The sequence below is a fragment of the Hoplias malabaricus genome, chromosome 12, assembly GCF_029633855.1.
Source record: "Hoplias malabaricus isolate fHopMal1 chromosome 12, fHopMal1.hap1, whole genome shotgun sequence".
Classification (NCBI taxonomy): domain Eukaryota; kingdom Metazoa; phylum Chordata; class Actinopteri; order Characiformes; family Erythrinidae; genus Hoplias; species Hoplias malabaricus.
Genome location: NC_089811.1, coordinates 21,801,933 through 21,822,575, shown reverse-complemented (window position 1 = coordinate 21,822,575; position 20,643 = coordinate 21,801,933). Strand labels below are relative to the sequence as shown.

At 41.5% G+C, this 20,643-nt stretch overlaps 1 protein-coding gene across 4 annotated transcripts in view; it reads left to right on the top strand.

Moving 5' to 3' along the window:
* The window catches only part of ncam2 (neural cell adhesion molecule 2), a 268,551-nt gene that overhangs the window by 169,680 nt on the left and 78,228 nt on the right, over positions 1 to 20,643 (top strand). For all 4 annotated transcript variants that reach the window (XM_066686778.1, XM_066686777.1, XM_066686779.1 and 1 more), the window contains exon 2: positions 18,159 to 18,233. In XM_066686778.1, the coding sequence (XP_066542875.1) occupies positions 18,159 to 18,233 (75 nt within the window). The remainder of the gene's footprint in view (positions 1 to 18,158; positions 18,234 to 20,643) is intronic.

Below are 20,643 nucleotides of genomic sequence, written 5' to 3'. Positions count from 1 at the left end.
TGTTGATATACTGTACTTTTTCTCAAGGATAGTGTCACAAGCCTCCTATAAGAGAAATATAATAAAGACATAATGAAGCCTCATTCCGAGGAGATGCAAAGTACTACTGCTCTGAGCATTCTCTACTTTACTGATAACTGGACAGAGGGGATTTTTATAGCATCGACATTAGACACTAACAAATATAAACACTCAAGATCATTGGGCTTGTGGTAGAATAAAGGTCTCTGAACTTGCTGCAGTATTCTGCAGCCTCTCAGAGCAGAGCTGGACTATGTCATCAACAAGAACATGAAATGTAAACCACTGAGTGTGCTCTTATCTCTTTGGCTAGATGCTTTTCCAGTAAGCATATCCTGATGGGGAGTAATCAGATACTCAGATACAGATGCACCACACCCACCCCCTTTTTTCATTTATAAAAGTCATATAAAGCAGGAAGCGATATTAGATGCAGGACAGACCCCTGTATCACAAGACTATTTTCCAACATTTTGAATACTGGTCTTCTGGTCTGTCTTTAAAAAAGGGAAATATCTTGCCTCAGTCCTAAAAGGAATTTTTAAGGCTTTTATTCATTATACACACACACATACACACACAATATTATATATGTGTTTATACACAGCCCTGGCTTAGTAAATGGGAAACAAACTATGGGTCTCTGGCCAAACTGGCTCAGGCATTTTCTCACTCACTCATGACCCAGAAAGGCCTCTGGGAGCATTTAGATGGTAGAGAGAACTCAGAACGTTGAAAAGCATCAAGTAGATCAAGATATAGCTCTATTACTGCTCTGCAGGTGGTTAATATTGTTTATTTGTCCTGTTACATCACTGCTAACTGCACAAAAACAATGCATTACCGAAAGTGGTATAAAACTAAGCAGCTCGAGTTACAAAATAGTTTCTCTGGTAACTCAATCAATGAATGAAATTGTACAGACAAGTTAAACATCAACCACAAAAATGCTACAGTGTGCTTTTTACTCAAACATATCGTTCCACATTAAAAGATGAATGAACACTAAAGTTGGGGTGAATTTTCTTAGGAGAACCATACTACTCCAGAATCATCTACATTGACATTGTTTTTTTAATGATGTAGCTTTGATCTTATTGGACTTCATTATTCTGTTTTTTTTTAACTAATACTAAAGAAGAGCAGAATATTGGTAAGCCCCAAACCATACATTCATTCACTCATTTATTCATTTATTTATTCTGTAACCGCTTCATCATAAAGCGGCTCAGAGCCTACAGGGTGCACAGGGTGTGTTTGGCTCCTGCTTGTAAACAGTGCGTATCTAATACTGATATTTCCTTACACCCCAGTGCCATCAATTAGCACTGTTTGTTTTCAAACATGTTCTGTTTGTGCCACTGCTTCTAAAAGTACATTCAACAGTGCTGCCAAACAGGGCACAAACCACTTGAGGCGAGTTTCCCTGGAGGATGAGGATTGCAGCCTGTAATGTTGATTACCTAACACACTGATTGACTGACTATAGTAGCCTGTGCTGTGCTGATTGACCTCCTGCGAGTGCTAACACCAGACCAGAGCAATCAGTACAGGAACAAACAAACACAGCCACACTACCTGAGCTTACACCACAGGCCCTGCTGATGCCCCCAATCCAATCAGTGTCCAGGGTGATTGGCGGTGAGCCCATTCCCGGTGAGGGTGAGGGGGCCCCCTTCCATCTCCCACAAGTGAGCACTCCATAAATCAAGGCATGCCAGCGTAAGATCCAGCAACTTTGTCATAAATCAGACAGAAAAAGGGGACACGTTCAATCAGCATCGTTATCCGCTCAGAGGAGGATGGCTATTCTGAATGCGCTGATTATGCCAGTGTGGTGACAGGGGACCTCCCATGGCTGATGGAGTGGCTCATTAATATTTAGTGACAGTGTCAAGGCACTGGATCAGTGGGGACTGCCAAACACGCCAGACACTCTTCCACACCCTCCCTTTTGTGATGTCGAACAAATCGTTCAATTATCGTTACATGACAAAACAAACCCATTCATTTATTATTTAACCCAGTTGTTAATGGCCAGGGATATATATATATATATATATATTTTTTTTTTTTTTTGGCTGGCATTCCAGTGTTTCCCAACTGAGGCCAGGAAAAAGCGAGCGTATTGTAGGCACAGCTTAAGAAAGGGTGATGTATCGACAGGCATTAGAATTGAAGTGTGCGAAGAAAGACTCCTCTGAGGAGCAACCACAGAAAAGAAAGGGCAGTAGAGTGGAGATGGATGTACTTGTGCGTGTCATTGAGACAGCCTGAAAGAATTTCTCACCACTGGGTTTTGGATGCTGCAGATTGACAAATAGTGTAGTGCTTGTGATGCAGGTTGATTGACACTATCGGCCCCGGCACCAGACATCCACTGTACGTCTCGAGAGCTGACAGCTTAAGCCACTCTATCCCCTCAATGTTTGGAGGGAGAGGACCTTTCCAATGGCTCACACAGTCACTTTGGAAGAATACTGATCAAAAGAGCAGTGGAAGAGGCTTAAGCCTCTGTCGGCTTTACATAAACATCAGCGAAATGCTTTCCCTTTCACACAGTGTGCAAGCCAGTCAAACTAAGCAGTCTCAGCCTCTGCTCAGAGGGGGACCCTCCATTACACGACTCCACAAACCTGGCAAAATGTACCTTTTCATCAAGTTGGATTCCTACCCTAACTTAGCATATATTATATGGCTGCCTGTTTTTTAGGGCAAACAAATTTGTTGAAATTAAAGGAACTAGGGCAGTTTGATTCCACTTGGAAGGATTAACACCCACTAGCCTTCTGAGGACGCTTTACACAAGACACAGGAAAATTGCTATGAGGACTTCATGGCACTTGGTTACAAAACATAAGTAAAGCTAGGTCGAGATATTGGATCATTAGTTCTGGACAATAAAAGCTACTCCAATTGGAAGGCCTTGTTGCTTGGTATGGTTAGAAACATTTATTGATAAACACATTACAAAAAGTAATTTAAAGGGGAAATATAGTAGCTGTTGACGACAAAAATATTCATCTCCAGAATAGTCATTTTATAAGAGAAGGAAGCATCCTCAATGTGTTTTTCTTTGGTGAATGACAATGTTAAATAATTAACTTTTCAGTGCAAATGCATCTAGAGCACCTTCCAGCACACAAACTGTGAAACAAGACCAAGTCATTAGTGTCCTGTCCATATCCAAAAAACTTGATAGAAAACATAGTTCTGACTATAGTTCATCACTGGAGCCATGAGCGTAAAGATGAGACTAAAAACAGCAAAAACAAACAACAAATGTGGAGAAACAAGAGTACTGTTAAATATGGAAAAAACTTTGGTGAGAAAGTGGTGGAAATTTAATCACTGGCTAAAGTAAGTCTGTTGCTTAACTTAATTGTAGTTTCTTATTAAAATGCCCAGAAGCAACCTGTACGAATGAGACCTTCATTGGCAAAAATGGATTTCTTATTTACCTGTTTCCTTTCGTTTGTACTGTCAGATACAGGCTGTTTTCGGCTCGTGGAATAGCTTGTGACGTCTTCACAATTAATTAAAACAGCAGGAATTTGACAGCAGGGACAGAAAACAATTACCGTCTCTGGCATGGCACACATTTCACATGTAATCTCATTTGAATCTGAATCCAGTGCAGGACAAAAAAAACTTAAACAGAATAGGGTTTTCTCTGGAAATCTGTTTATGAGACGAGGGATACAGTTCGCGGGCATTTTATAATGACGCCGTCTTTCACTACAGTCCATGGAGCTCATGAATGGAACGGAAGAAAATTGATCTTGCAGCAGCACAAAAACAGAGAAGTTCTAACTTGGTCTGAATAAGTATTTGCTCTCGACTGCCCGGGTGGTCAGTTCCCTCATTATGTGCTGGCCTCTCTCCTGCATTCACAGACACTGTGGCTGCAGTAAGGAGGTGGCCAACTGCATTCAGTCTCCCAGCTGCTGAGTGGGAGGAGATAAGCGCTTTTCCCCAGCCCCATCTCCAGCCCTGCCCCATGCAGCATGCAGCCACATCATTGTCTGCCAGAAGAGCAGGATTCAGCTCCTTCATATCTGCTTTATTCAGGCAGGTCAGCTTGTGTCAAGTCAATTCCTCCATGATAATAAATTCTCACAGACTCAACAGAGAGGCCGATTCAATTTCAGCATAATGAAATCTTAACCCCACAGCCCCATAGCTAGTTCCTCCAGGAGAGGAACTTTGTGGTCAATTCTCCCGTCTCTATTCATGAGAGTTTCCCAAGAATAGACTCAGCAGAGAGACTTTCCATCACCAAATTCCATTGTCTCGCTTAATGGCTTTAAACATGGCTTCAGAATACATAGCCTGAATGATATCCAAAAAAGTTTACTCCAAAAAGTCTTTCACTTGTATTGTCTGATCCAGGATACCACATCACAGTGTTCTTAAAGAATCTTGTGTTATTTTCTCTCAGATCATATCTGCACAGTAAATTATACAAGTAAGTCATCACCAGAATGTCTGTGTTACAATAAATAAGCAATAATCACACTAATGAGAAATCTTTGATACACATTGGACCCTTTAGACCTGAGGTCATCAAATGGGGTCACCAGTGACTGGCTGGTATGACACTATAGCTGCAACTGTTAATGCACCTGATTGGCCAGGTATAGGATCTAAGTGGCCAGCTATTGTGACAAATTGCCATCTGGAACCTAGTTCAGAGATCCAAGAACCTTTCTTTTCCAGGCAAAATATAGCACAGCTAACTTTTTTGTTTATGTATTTACTTCTTTATTTTTTTTTTTTTTTTTTTTTTAATTTTATTTTTTTTTTTTTACAGTTGATCAAATATATAGATGTTTACTCATGCCTCCTCAAGCTTAAAGGCAGTGTCAGTGATTCTGGAGAACTACTATTCCCACAGCAAAACAGACTCTCCCTCATGTTTGTTTTCATTCCAAAGAGAGGAAGCCTCAGCCAATCTGGAGCAGGTCACTTAGTTTTTTCCCCGTTTACTGAGCCAGGCCTGCGTATAAACACCAGATATTTTTCCATCGCGCAAACAGACTTGAAAACTAGCAAATCACAAGCATGGCCTTTAAAAGGTTGGTTGCATTTTCTGTTCTTCAAAGTCCAAATGCATGGTTGTTATGAGCTACACTTCAAACCTTGTAGGTTTCCTTTGCTTATATCTAATGTAATCTAACCAGAGAGCTACATTAGTGTGGGAAGTGTCTAGAAGTGCCAAAGACATTAGTATAAGGTCAGCTGAATTCTTTAGTTAATACTGACCAATTGTGGATGGGGTAAAAGACAGAAGAAAAAAACAGAGTGACACCTAGGGCAAGACAACAAAGCAGGACTGATTAATGTTCCTGTATCTATATTGTGGACCTGCAAGTTTGGTGCACCTCAAAGTGGCCAGCGACTGTCAGTACAAGCTAAGTGGTTCTAATAAAGGAGACAGCAAGGGTCCTTGAGTGGGCAGAACAGTTAGGACAGCTCCTTTTAGAGGGGTTAAAGAAAGATCCCACTGTAGCACTTGGCCCTGAGTGACGTCTCAGGTGAAGGTAATGTGTGGAGATAGAGAAATGGGGGAAAGGGAAAGAGGGGAGTGAGAGACAGGGGCTGGCCAGGCTGTCGGTAGCACTTAATTTAGCACTGTGTGTTAGAACGCAGCACTATCTCTGGAGAGAAGGAGCTGAGAAAGAATCCTGGTTCCATCAACTAACAGCCAGCTGAGCCTCGACTCAGCCAGAGATGCGATTTACTCACTTACAGGTGCTGGCAGAAAATCCCAGTATTACACATATAACATTCGGTTTAGGGTGTATACATTAATATAGCACATCCAGTGCAAGACTTTCATCTACCCACTTGCTCAGAATTTCTTCTGAAATCGGAACTCTCAAAGGCAGTAACACATCCTTCTGTCTGGGAAGGCTTTGAACTAAATTTTGGAGAATGGCTCTGAAGATTTTATGCCAGTCAGCAATGAAAATAGCATTGCAGTCCGCGAGTCATTAGTTCTGGATCACAAACACGACTCCAGTAAATCTGTATTGTTTCCAGTGCTTCTTCTCCTTATTACAGCATATCTCCTTTCAACAGCTTGTTTCTTCCACCTTTGTGTTAGAATTTCATGGAAATTTGTAAAGTACAGACACCGGTATAGATTAAAAAAGGTGGAAAATCTGTCTCGTGTTTTTCAAATGAAGAAAAAGGGGAATAACAGCAGTATTAAAAGGTGTAAAATCCATTTTGTGGGTTTCAGTCAAAGAAATTGAGGATCAGTTTTAATGTGAAAACTGAGAATATCATCTGACTCTTAAATTTATGAACTTAAATTTAAGGTGGGGAAGTGGAAGATGAATATGTCACTAGTCGAGGATGATGTTAACACTACAAGTGCTGACAACTGGTGGTTTGTAACTGTGTTTCCTTTCCATTCGAAGCAGAGTCAGTTACACCTCCATACATGTTACTGCAGTCAGCTTTAACATTTACTGAATTTAAATTCCAGAAAAAGTGTATGTGTTTGTAAGTTGTTTTAAGAGGTCTCATGTCTTACTGGAAGTTCTAACACAAACTCAACAAAGAGGGCTTCTCCCTTGCCATGAAAAATAAGTTGAATATGGTACATTTTATAGTTACCATAACCTAAAATACTGTGTGCAAACCAACCCCACTATGTGGAGGCTACACTTTAGCCTGGCTCTCTCTCAATGAGAGTAGTTTTATAAGGTCCCAGACTGTGCTTTTAGACACCAAATGGATGAGTCTGATAACAAGTGAGAGTCAGTCATTCAAAATAATTTTTGATAGAAAAGTCTCTTCATGGAAGAAAGGACAGTATCAAGAAACATCTGCTTAATGTTGAAAACTCTGAAAATTCACAAATGATTCATGATACTGTAGGAATACAAGATGACCAAAATACACACCTACTATATGCCTGTGTTACCTTTTGCTCCTTATTAAATGGTACCACACTCTGCATTATAATCAAACAGAATCTGTGGTTCTCCTAACTGCAGTTTGAAACTGGGTTTGTTGTTTGTTTCACATTGGTAGTGGCTATGACAAGAGCAAGCCAAGATTAGAATGAAATGGCAACTTGTACCTGCAGTGTGTGGTGTGAAAATATGTGTGCGAGAAAGTGTGTGTTAGTTGTTAGCACTGTGGCTTTAGGGAGGGCTAGATTCCCTCAGTGCTCAGCGAGATGATTAGACTGGAGCAGCTGAGCCTGAGGGCATTGCACTGCTGCCTACTTAATTACTGCTTACAGACACTTTCCACCCAGCATGCTTTGATTAGAATACCAAACACACCACAGGATTACTGTAAAACCAATAGCCAAGCCTATGGCCCCTAGCTTACATTGATTTTATGAAGATGTTTTTGTTGTTGTTTGCCTGGTTGTTTTGTTTGTGGGAAGGCAGAGTCTCTAGGTCACACTGTAGTGAGTGGCAGTTTGTGATGTTTACATGATTTTGCCGGATTATGACATGATTTAGGAAGTTAAGCTATGATTTAATACAGGATACAGACTAAACTACAATATCCACTGACAGATGAACTAGATTTAACTTGTATTGCTTTCTTCCATCACACCCATTCATTCATTCATTCATTATCTATAACCGCTTATCCAGTTCAGAGTCGTGGTGGGTCCGGAGCCTACCCAGAATCATTGGGCGCAAGGCAGCAATACACCCATAAGGTGCCAGTCCTTCACAGGGCGACACACACAAACACACACCCCTACGGACACATTTGAGTCGCCAATTCACTTACTTATTTATTTTCTTTATTTTTCAGCCTTTGAATCCCTTATTTATTCCCACATGCCTTCTTTCTTTCAAGCTGAGATCTAACACTACTAAGGGCACTGTTGTATATTAAAAACTAACTCAATAAATCCAAATGGTTAAAGATCTGTCTCTGCAACAACAAAACTGACATTTGCAGTTTCTTAAACCTAGAGCAAATATCAATAAAACATGAATAAAGTGAACAGAGCTAAGCTTAGTACACACCACTGCAGGACTCCTTTTGTAATTACTGATGCCAAGAGCTTCTGAGAGACTTAATTAAATCCCAGAATAAAAACCTATGCAGCAGCTCTGACTGGGTCGAAAGCCTCTGATAAATTCTCTTGAAATAATGAAAAATTAAAAACTGCTGCACAGCCCTACTTATTTCCAAAAAGGCTAGTCAGACTGTTCAAAAGAATTCACGCAGGTGCTAAAATGCTGATCCCAAAATGACTGTGATGCAAAATTTCACTAAGGAAGGTTTAAGATTAATGGTCATTTATAGCACCTGTGAAATCTGGCAGTTAACCCTTATAAGTGTAGGGCTATAACTATTCTATTAAGACTTGTATTAAACATGTATGTCAATTTTTGTCGATTTTTAGTTTAATGGAGCATTTGCATACCGCACCTGTCCTTTACATTGTGTGAACATGTCATGATAAATGGACCAATGCTTCAAATTTACTTTGTATTATTACTTGGACTTTATATTTATAGATTGTAACAAGATGCTACACAGGACTTCCACAGAAACCAGCTCAGATTGAAAAATCATATATTGCTCATTTTGACAAGGACTGAAAGAATACGATTCTTTAGATGCCTGAAATGTAGCCTTCATGTCACTGACTGGCAGTGCGTAAAATACCTGCTTTCAAATATGCAGCAAAAGTTCAAAAACTCAGCTAGAATTCTTTGCTTCATTCTTTTTGTTCTATATACAGTGCCTTGTGAAAGTATTCGGCCCCCTTGAACTTTTCAACCTTTTGCCACATTTCAGGCTTCAAACATAAAGATATAAAATTTAATTTTTTTTGTGAAGAATCAACAACAAGTGGGACACAATTGTGAAGAGGAATGAAATTTATTGGATGTGTCAATCTTTTTTTAACAAATAAAAAACTGAAAAGTGTGGCGTGCAATATTATTCGGCCCCTTTACTTTCAGTGCAACAAACTCACCCAGAAGTTCAGTGAGGATCTCTGAATGATCCAATGTTGTCCCAAATGACTGATGATGATAAATAGAATCCACCTGTGTGTAATCAAGTCTCCGTATAACTGCACCTGCTCTGTGATAGTCTCAGGTTTCTGTTCAAAGCACAGAGAGCATCATGAAGACCAAGGAACACACCAGGCAGGTCAGAGATACTATTGTGGAGACGTTTAAAGCCGGATTTGGATACAAAAAGATTTCCCAAGCTTTAAACATCCCAAGGAGCACTGTGCAAGCAATCATGTTTAAATGGAAGCAGTATCAGACCACTGCAAATCTACCAAGACCCAGCCGTCCCTCTAAACTTTCATCTTGAACAAGGAGAAGACTGATCAGAGATGAAGCCAAGAGGCCCATGATCACTCTGGATGAACTGCAGAGATCTACAGCTGAGGTGGGAGAGTCTATCCATAGGACAACAATCAGTCGTACACTGCAAAAATCTGACCTTTATGGAAGAGTGGCAAGAAGAAAGCCATTTCTCAAAGATATCCATAAAAAGTATCATTTAAAGTTTGCCACAAGCCAGCTGGGAGACACAGAAAAAACATGTGGAAGAAGGTGCTCTGGTCAGATGAAACCAAAATCAAACTGTTTGGCCAATATGCAAAATTATATGTTTAGCGTAAAAGCAACACAGCTCAACACCCTGAACACACCATCTCCACTGTCAAACATGGTGGTGGCAGCATCATGGTTTTGGGCCTGCTTTTTGTCTGCAGGGACAGGGAAGATGGTCGAAATTGATGGGAAGATGGATGGGGCCAAATACAGGACCATTCTGGAAGAAAACCTGTTGGAGTCTGTAAGAGACCTGAGACTGGGACAGAGATTTATCTTCCAACAAGACAATGATCCAAAACATAAAGCCAAATCTACAATGGAATGGTTCACAAATGAACGTATCCAGGTGTTGGAATGGTCAAGCCAAAGTCCAGACCTGAATCCAATCGAGAATCTGTGGAAAGAGCTGATGACTGCTGTTCACAAGCGCTCTCCATCCAACCGCACTGAGTTGAGCTGTTTTGCAAGGAAGAATGGTGTAAGAATTTCAGTCTCTCGATGTGCAAAACTGATAGAGACATACCCCAAGCGACTTGCAGCTGTAATTGCAGCAAAATGTGGTGCTACAAAGTATTAACGCAAGGGGGCCGAATAATATTGCACTGCCCACTTTTCAGTTTTTTATTCGTTAAAAAAGTTTGACACATCCAATAAATTCCATTCCACTTCATGATTGTGTCCCACTTGTTGTTGATTCTTCACAAAAAAATAAAATTTTATATATTTATGTTTGAATCCTGAAATGTGGCAAAAGGTTGAAAAGTTCAAGGAGGACGAATACTTTTGCAAGGCACTGTATGTGGTGAAAACAGCACAGTCCCTAATTACTAAACCATAATCTCTAATATGGTGTGGGTTTGGAGGCTTGAGATAACCACACACCTCCTGATTAGAGTCTGTGCTTGTTCCAGTGCAAAGTCACCTTCAGAAGCTGTGATATGTTGGTTACTTAGGAAAAGTAATTCAGGGCTGATTATATATTATGTGATTAAAATGTAATCAGTAACATCTTTTAGACCACTTAAACAGTAATCTACTCTGATTTCCTCTGGATTACTTTTAGACTACATTTGCTTTAATTGGCTTATTTGGTTTCATGATCACTTAAGTGGATTCATTAAGTTTGAACCATCTAAAATGCAGCCTTGATATCCCCTTTACTTCTGTCATCCTTACATTTTCTCTTTCCAGACCACACTGTAACCAATCAACCACAACATTAAAATAAGCAAATTGTTTCTCACTTGTTTCTGGACTTTCCATATATGTACACTTTATGTGCCATCTGCTGATCGGGCATGGACTAGCATCCACACACCCTTCCTAAACTGCTTCTACAGAAGCATTACAGAGGGCATCCTGACTTGCAGCATCACTGCCTGCTACCAGAATGTTTCCACATCAGACAGGAAAGCACTACATTGTGTGGTGAAGAATGCCCAGTGCATCACTTGCTCTAGTTTTACTGCCACCAAGGACATCTATACCTTATATGTTGATTTAGGAAGGCCTAGAGCATCAGGCAGGATGCCTCTCACCACTCATACTTAGTGTTTACACTCCTCCCATCTGTAAAAAGGCTACGACACATCCAGGCCAAGTCTTCCAGACACTCAAACTGTTTCTTCCCTCGGGCAGTCTGACTGCTTCACTCCTCTGCCTGAAAGAGTAAGATCAGTCAAGTGGTAACGCAACCTTCATCTGTTGCATCATACACACTGCCCACTGCTTTACCAATGAAAATACTTCACTCTCTTATAGGCACAGACACATAAATCACATTTATGCTGTTAAGGTATATTAACACTATCAGGGTTACAGACACACACAAAACCACTGCTGTAGACCCACATCTGTTCTGTATTTTGAATTCTTCTAATTTTATACAAAGTCACTGTGGAGAAAGAGGTCATTTTGCATACACAATGTGTAAAATCATCATAGAACAGCATGGGAATAAGGGGGAAGCTCTAGATTAGCTCTACACTTGTTGGCCAGAGAGACATGAATTGTCACATTCTGGCACTTTCTTGTTTGTTTTCCTATCTCCGCACATGGTTTTGTTTATGTTCACTCTCCGCCTTTTTTTTCCTCGTTATCCGTGTCAGGTGTGTCTAGTTTGTGCTGTTATTTAAGCCCTCTTCCCTCACTTCCTGGTATCGGTCATTTTGTTTTTGTTGTCGTTTGTTTCTTGTTTCTCGTTTCTGGTTCCTCGTTCCTCGTTCGCTCTCTTACTCCTTTCATGACCCTCTAGTTCGTTTGTGTTTTGTAGTGTTTGTTTCTCTAGTTTGTTTTCTCGTTTCTTGCCTCGCGCTTACCCGTCTCTCTTGCTTGTTTCATTGCCCCAGTCCTATAGTGTTCTTTCGTGCTCTCATTCTATGTTATTTCATGTTTCTCGTTAAGTTCGTTTATTGTGTTATATATAATAAATCATCTGTGTTGTAGCGAGTGTGTCCGCCTCCTGTAAATTTACTCCTCACGTCCCCCGCGTGACAGAATGACCGATCAACACAAGGACGCAGCCAACACAGCTCTATCCCTGGGTGAGACCATAAAGACCGCGGATCTGAAGGAACGATCAGAAGGATCTGCGACGTCGTCCATGGAGACAGGCGCGGCCGGAGGCGCCGCGCCTGTCTCCCTGAGCGCGGCGCCTACGGCCGCGCCTGTCTCCCTGAGCGCGGCGCCTACGGCCGCGCCTGTCTCCCTGAGCGCGGCGCCTACGGCCGCGCCTGTCTCCCTGAGCGCGGCGCCTACGGCCGCGCCTGTCTCCCTGAGCGCGGCGCCTACGGCCGCGCCTGTCTTCCTGAGCGTGGCGCCTCCGGCCGCGCCTGTCTCCATGGACGACGTCGCAGATCCTTCTGCCTCCGTGGACGTCGTCGCACATCCTCCAGCCTCCGTGGACGACGTCGCAGATTCCTCTGCCTCCATGGACATCGTCGCACATCCTCCTGACTCCGTGGACGACGTTGCAGATTCCTCTGCCTCCGTGGATGTCGTCGCAGTCGCTCATGTCTCCGTGGACGTCGTCGCAGATCCTTCTGCCTCCGTGGACGACGTCGCAGATTCATCTGCCTCCGTGAACGTCGTCGCAGATCCCTCTGCCTCCGTGGACGACGTCGCAGATCCCTCTGCCTCCGTGGACGTCGTCGCAGATCCCTCTGCCTCCGTGGATGCCGTCGCAGATCCCTCTGCCTCCGTGGACGTCGTTGCAGATCCCTCTGCCTCCGTGGACGTCGTCGCAGTTCCGCCTGCCTCCGTGGACGTCGTCGCAGTTCTGCCTGCCTCCGTGGACGTCGTCGCAGTTCCTCCTGTCTCCGTGGACGTCGCCGCAGGACCTCCTGTCTCCATGAGTGCGCCTCAGCCACTCCTACTCCTGTGACTTTGGCTTCGGCCGCTTTTGAGCCTGAGACTGTGGCTACGGCCGTTTCTGCCCCTGAGACTGTGGCTACGGCCGTTTCTGCCCCTGAGACTGTGGCTACGGCGGTTTCTGCTCCTGAGACTGTGGCTACGGCCGTTTCTGCCCCCGAGACTGTGGCTACGGCCGCTCCCGGTCATACCCGTAGGATGGCTCCAAGGACTTCGGGGCCGATCCCCAGAACTGTGCCCAGGCTGGTCCCTCAGACATTTCCACGGACATTTGCCAGCCCTGGGCACCCACCTGTTTTTGTTCCAGTATCTGTCCCTGTCCTGATTCCTGTTTCTCTTCTTGTCCCTGTGCCTGTGTCTGTTTTTGTTTCTGTTCCAGTCCCTGTCACTGTACTCGTGTCAGTCCCTGTTAAGGTTATGGTTCCTGTTCCCCTGCCTAGTCCTGTCTCAGTTCCCTTGCCTCAAGTCCAGCCTATGTTCCAGTCCAGTGTCTGTCCCTCTATTTCCAGAATAGTCCAGTCCCCTGTTAGTCCTGTCCACTCTCATGTCCAGTCTACAGTTAAACCCTCTGTCCAGTCTCATGTCCAGTCTACAGTTAAACCCTCTGTCCAGTCTCATGTCCAGTCTACAGTTAAACCCTCTGTCCAGTTCCCAGTCCCGTCACGTGTATCTGCTCCTGTTTTGTCTCAGTCCCCGTTCAGTGTTCAGCCAAAGGTCCAGTCACGTGTGTTTTCTCCTGCTTTGTCTCCTGTCTTCTCTCGTTTCCCGTCTCTTCTTTCCAGTTCTGTCCAGTATCCGTTTAAGTCCAGTTTCTTATCACCATTTCCATTTCCTGTCCTATCATAAGTCTTCTAGTTTCGTTTTTTGTCTTGTTCTTCTGGCCCCCTCCTGCGCCAGCTCCTGGAGAGTCTAGTTTTTTGCGCTCCGGGAGTTGTGCGTCTTGGGGGGGGGCGTCTGTCACATTCTGGCACTTTCTTGTTTGTTTTCCTATCTCCGCACATGGTTTTGTTTATGTTCACTCTCCGCCTTTGTCCCGCCTTCTTTTTCCTCGTTATCCGTGTCAGGTGTGTCTAGTTTGTGCTGTTATTTAAGCCCTCTTCCCTCACTCCCTGGTATCGGTCATTTTGTTTTTGTTGTCGTTTGTTTCTTGTTTCTCGTTTCTGGTTCCTCGTTCCTCATTCGCTCTCTTACTCCTTTCATGACCCTCTAGTTCGTTTGTGTTTTGTAGTGTTTGTTTCTCTGGTTTGTTTTCTCGTTTCTCGCCTCGCGCTTACCCGTCTCTCTTGCTTGTTTCATTGCCCCAGTCCTATAGTGTTCTTTCGTGCTCTTATTCTATGTTATTTCATGTTTCTCGTTAAGTTCGTTTATTGTGTTATATATAATAAATCATCTGTGTTGTAGCGAGTGTGTCCGCCTCCTGTAAATTTACTCCTCACGTCCCCCGCGTGACATGAATCCTCTGAGCACTGAGCTGTGGCTCTTACCTTTGTATCTGATCTCACTAAGGATCCTGGGGCTGAATGTCATCACATTCTCACCAAAATATTCCAACACTTATTCCACAGCCTCCCTAGAAGAGTGCAGATGTCTGCCAACCGTTAATCATTTAACGTAAATACATTAAAAAATCTAAAAAATTCTAGTGCAACATATGTGCTGTTTATGGACACAATACTGTAAGCTCTGATTATATATCAAAAGTTATAATCCCAAAATTTAATTATAACTTTTAAGAAAGGAAATAGTGTTACTGCACTTGTTTTCAAAATTGTTCTACTGTAATTACACCTGAGATTTTGTAATCAGATGTAATGTTAAAATGGCAAATTTAATGTAGTACAATACTACACAAACCTGTTTTAACAGTGTAAAAAAAGAACATTTATTGGCACAGTGCTACAATAAAATATAGACTCAGCATTTTGACTATCCGTACATACAGTGAGTGTAAACATCCACCCCACCCCCTAGAAGGGCAGGAAGTTACCTTAATGCCTGGGGAGTAGTCTGCACTTAGGTTCCTCTCTGTAGGAAGCCCATTTTCCTGTAAGGCATTGTGTGGTCTCCCACAGCCCAAAAAATACATGTTGGTAAGCAGCATGTCTGTCCAAAAACAAAAAGTTACCACAGGTGGGTGTGAAATGCCCTGTGATGGACAGGTGCATGACCAGGGTGTGTTCCAGCCTTGTGTGCAGATAAATGAGGAGCAAAAAAAAAGTGGGTTTTTTTTTGTTTATTTTTTTAAACAGACTTCAGTGTTTTATTTGTTACACTGAGGAAAAATAAAACAGTAATCATTGCTTCCAGTAGATGCAGAGGACATATAAACACTCCCTTTTAGTTGAAAATGAACAAAATAGGTCAAAGCAGTTTGTCTAAACATTTAAAACACTTTAAAACACAAAAGAAATAGTACAACAGGCAAAATGGCATAAATGACCTCCTTTAGCAACATCAAAAAGACTAACACATTCACATTCATGCTGTCACTGATGTCATTTGTTGATGAGTGAATTTAACACAAACCCAACACGTCGTCTCTGTGTGATGTGCTTGACGTTTTTGTCAGCGTGTGATTCTGAATCAATGCTGAATGTGGCGACAAACTCTTCTTGTACTTTTTGTAACTGATCTGTGTAAAGAGTGGGAGCTCCCGATAATCAGCCTTATCTGATGAGTTGTTGTTGTTTCTTTTTTTAAACTTTTCACAGTGGTAAAACCTATTTCTAGCTGCAGTGACTGTTGATCCCTATCTGTTTAATTAGATTATTTGGCTGACAGACAGGCGGGCTTTATCAGAAAGCCAGGGTCCCGAGTGAATGCCGAATAATTAATTGGTTTAATTATATTTAGTTCCACTCCTGATTCATATGGAAGTTGTTGGAGATAACCCATAACCTAGAATCACTGCTCAGACTTGGAGATTTTACAGAGATATACTGAGGTCAGTGTGTGTGTGTGTGTATGTGCATTAAAAACCTATGCATGGCTATCTGCTCTCTGTAATAAAGTGTTACAAATACCAAATTGTCTCCTGTGCCACACAAAGCACACAATATTATAACATATATATGTTCTATCATAATTTCACCCATTGAAAATAGACGACTGAAGTATCAATATATACCATATGTATCTTATATACAATACATGACAAGGAAAGTCAATTTCAGCCAAAATAGCCATGAAATTTCCAAGGGATATTTATATAATTAGACCCAAGTTAATTCAGTCTCAATAGAAAAATTGGAACTGTCTACAAGACATGTTATAACTACATTACTTCATAATTTCTTTAAAAAGAAAAGGAAAAACCAGAGCTTCATGGTTGCTTCTGATGTGAACCAAATCTACAGGTGTCTGTCCATCTTTCCACTGTGAGAATACATCCCTACAGTGTGGGTCTGAAAGGATGTGTAGCTGGAAAAAAAATTATAAATAAATAAATAAGTAATAAAACTGGAGGCTTGTTTTTTTGTCTGCACTAAAATCAAATCTAATTTATTTGTATAGCGCTTTTTACAACTGATGTTGTCACTAAGCAGCTTCACAGAATGCACAAAATCATTCCCTAACTTTTGGCCAGTGCTGTGTTAATTTATTTTTGCCATCTTTTCATTGGTATTTCCACATTCACTAACGCTTAATATAAAAAACTGAGCTTGCAGTGTTAATAGACAACGGGTAGTTTGGGCAATAATGTAATGTTGTATAAGGTGAAAAGGCAGGATACCACTATGAAGTTTGTTTAATATTAACAGAAATGTGAATGAAAATATCAACATCAAAAGAACAAAATACAAGGTTTTGATGACAACACAAGAACATTAGGAAGACATTAATTAAAGTTACTTTCATACTGATGGTCACATTTAGAATGTCTTTGTTAGGATGGTACTGGAACTAAGGGCGTAGATTTACAATGACAGATTAAAAATAATAATGATAATAAGCAAATAAATAAATCTGAGATTAATCAAGATGACCACTCTCAGTTGAAACAGGTGATTGTGGTGGACCATGGAAAAAGCCAGAAGCTCAAACCACAAAGGGCAAAAAAAGGACACACCAAATGGAAGCAAAGCAATATATGAAGCAAGCAACCTTTGTAATATATGTTTTTTTTTTTTTTTTTGTATGTAGTCATCTACACAATTATTAACGCCCACTAAATGCATATTCAGTTGACTCTATGTCCTACATAAATGGGTAGCCTTTATATGGGATCTGGTAAATGAGGGCCTGAGTGGGTAATGAGGGAGTAATTTATTAATAATAGGTACAGTTTGAGTATTATAAGGGAGTAATTATAGATATGTGGCTAAGGGCGGCAGCTCTCATGCTTGTCACTGTCCAGATGACTGGCTACTGCTTGATTGTACTGTAATTAATCATTTTTGAGGGGAAAAAAGCCTGCCATTTTCTAGCTATGCACTCATGTCTGTGTACAGGCTGGGGCATGTGCAAAGTTGTCCACTTCAGCCTTTGCTCTTTGCATACTGGAGCAAGTAAATAATAAAAGAGCATCAGACAGGCATTTTCCAAAGGATGGAGAGATCTGACCCCGATCTATGGGAGTTTTCCTCTCAATTTCAGACTTTCCTCTCAAACCAGGTCACACCTTCATGAGTTCAGCTCATGCATGCATTATACAGATTTTCATACTCTCCCCCACACCAATGAAGGAGAGTGGCCCACTCAGGTCTGCTTCAATGAAGACTACTACATGGCACTTTTTAATTAATTTATTTATTTATTTTTATTATTTTTTACACAAAGGAACAGGGTAATACCAGCCACTCCCTTTGGTTTTCAACAACTCTTTAAATCCACAGGACAAAGACATGTGTAGAAAAAGAGAAGACCAAAGTCAGGCTGATGCTAATGTAAGCCAAGCAAAGGAGCTGAAAAAAAAGATCAAAGCTTCCTTTCTTTTCTTTTTTTTTCCATCATCAGGTTCAGTGTCTTCTGCCCTACTTGGTCTGATTGAAGTGATAGAGAGAGGGAGCTCACTGTACTTAGCACTGCTCTCATCCCTCCAGCTCCCAACTAGTCCCTCCACACCAACCCCCACCCCTCCACAGCCCATCGCTGGCCATGATCCTCCGGGAGGATTGAGTGAATCTCATCTGTGGTTTGTGTGTGATGAATTTCTTATGGCCTCCTCTCTCATCTCTCACTTTCTCTCTCTCCCAGGTGTCCTCCAGGTGTCCATCTCTCTGAAGAAGGTAGAACTGAGTGTGGGAGAGTCCAAGTTCTTCACCTGTACAGGTCAGTCCACCCTGGGTATCTGTCTGTTAACATCAAATTGACATTAAATAGCCATACCCTGTGTCTACACTGATAAGGGCAAAATTCTTTGATCTTACAATTTAGGGAGACCAAAAGTAGGAAAAACTTTTCCCCCCATGTCACACATGAACGGTTACTAGAGGTATATGGACAAAAAAAAAGAATGTGTGTGTCTCTGAACAGCAGTACCTTCATAACCTGAAAATAAACGTTTTTTACTGTGTAATGAAATCAGAATAAATACATTAATTAACAGGTTTCTTCAAGAAGAGGTATCTCTTTAAATTAGATAACGAGTATATAAATTGTAATAGTGCATGAAGTTTGTGCATTGCAAGGCAGCATTCCTTGAACAACCATGAATAAAGATACAAAAAATAAGTACGTAAGTGAATAGTAGATATAGAAGTATCATATCTAAATAAAAAATATTATTTTCTCATGTTAATATGAAGATACTATACCTGGAGCTCAAAACTAACATAGCCAACATATAAACACCAAAACACACTGTAAAACATAGTTTACAACCTAAAAATTTACTTCATGTGACAACAATAAACAGGGTTCATTCAGCTCAGATAAATATTTGAAAGAACTATTATTTGAGCCAAAATATTTACTGGAGTTGAATAAACCCAGATGAATAGTTTGTTACCATATGACAACTTTTTTTGAATGGACAGAACAGTTTTTATTGTAGAACTTTTTTTTTTACTACATTAGTTCTCCTGATTTCTATCTAATAATTTATTTCATGTTTAGTTACACAGAGTGACAAACTGTCATTCAACTTAATGCTTAAAATCATATATATTTGGCTAAGAAAACCAGCATATTTACTTCATTTTGAGCAATGGAGATTTGTTTTACATGTGGAGCTGCGTCGTACTGAGAGGTAGATATAACAGGGCTTTTAGATTTTGCAAAACCCTTCTCACACCTTTGATTGTGTTTGAACTTTAAGTTAGTGGTTCTCAAACTTTTGCACATTATACAGATCACAAAAAAGTGGCAAAAGCATCTTGTGTGCTTCGCAATATCGGGAACATGCCCAGAACAGCCACGAAGGAGTCTATCTGTGTGCATGAACTCAAACGCGGGCTCATCGCCTTTCTGTGCCCCCACCTTTGGGAACCACCACTTTAAATGATGGTAAAGTTTGTTGTGTTTCTGTGACGGCAACTACAAGGAGTTGGCATGCTGTGCAGAAAACTTTGGACTGAGCATGGCCATCTCATTTAAAACCAGGGAATTTCGAGACCCTGTGTCTCCCTTTTTGGTACAAAATTTTCCTCATTTATGTCTTCGTTGTTCAAAACGTTTTTGAGCACTTGGCCAGGGGCACCCATTTTCAGAGCTTGCGTGTTTAGTGTGTACTGTAACCCTCCCCCTAGCTTTGCCTCTGTTACGTCAAGTGAGTTTAGTCTGCAGCGTGACAGGCTCCCTCTGCTACTGCAAGAGGGTAATGCACACTGGTAATTCAGTTTGAGTCTGCTGTTATTCAAGGCATTATCATAGCATTTGTCCTGGACTTTTTCCTGGTAGCACCCTGATAGGATCACTGGGTAGAGTGAGTACATGTGGAAACATCAAATGTCTCGGAGTATTTCCTGCACCCACTACACTGACACCACCTGTGTTCTGTGTAGAACATTCAGAACAGGTTCCTGCTGTGAAAATGTGCCTTGCAAAGAATCCCTTGCTGTGCACTACATGTGTAAAAGGATCACTCCAGGATTTCTCTGGACGTTTCATAAGGTCAATATGTCACAACTTAAGAAGCAGATTGGTTACTGGGTGATCACATGTCCACAAATATTTTGTCACATAGTAAATGATATAGTTTGGGTTACACTGCTTTAAATTATAGTACACACACAGTATGGCAATTACTTTTTGACACTCCAATCAGTATGTATGACCATGCAGTGAAAATGGGCAGGACCAGCAACATGAGTGTGTGTGTGGGTGTGTGTATATACGCATTTCACACATGGATAAGCTGCTGAAATGCTGGAATCCATGGTCCCCAGGCTCTCCACAGCAGGTTGTCTTTAACAGGGTGAGGCACCCTGACCCCTGCTGGACGCCCTCCAGGTGACAGCTTATTAGTTCACCTGGCTGAATGCTCATGACACTGCAGCTGCCCACACACCCTTCACACGTGCAGGTCAAGCTCCTGAAGCAGAATAAAGCCACAAAGACAGCACCAGCTCAGGAGAGGCTTAAGAAAAAGCAATAATGTACAGGAGGAGCTGTCCAGAGTACATGAAACAGATATAATCTCATATAAGATACCAATATCTGTTTTACTCCTGCATTCATATGCTCTCCCAAGATACATATTGTTTATAAAATACGGCATCAGTGTCTGTTTTATATGCAT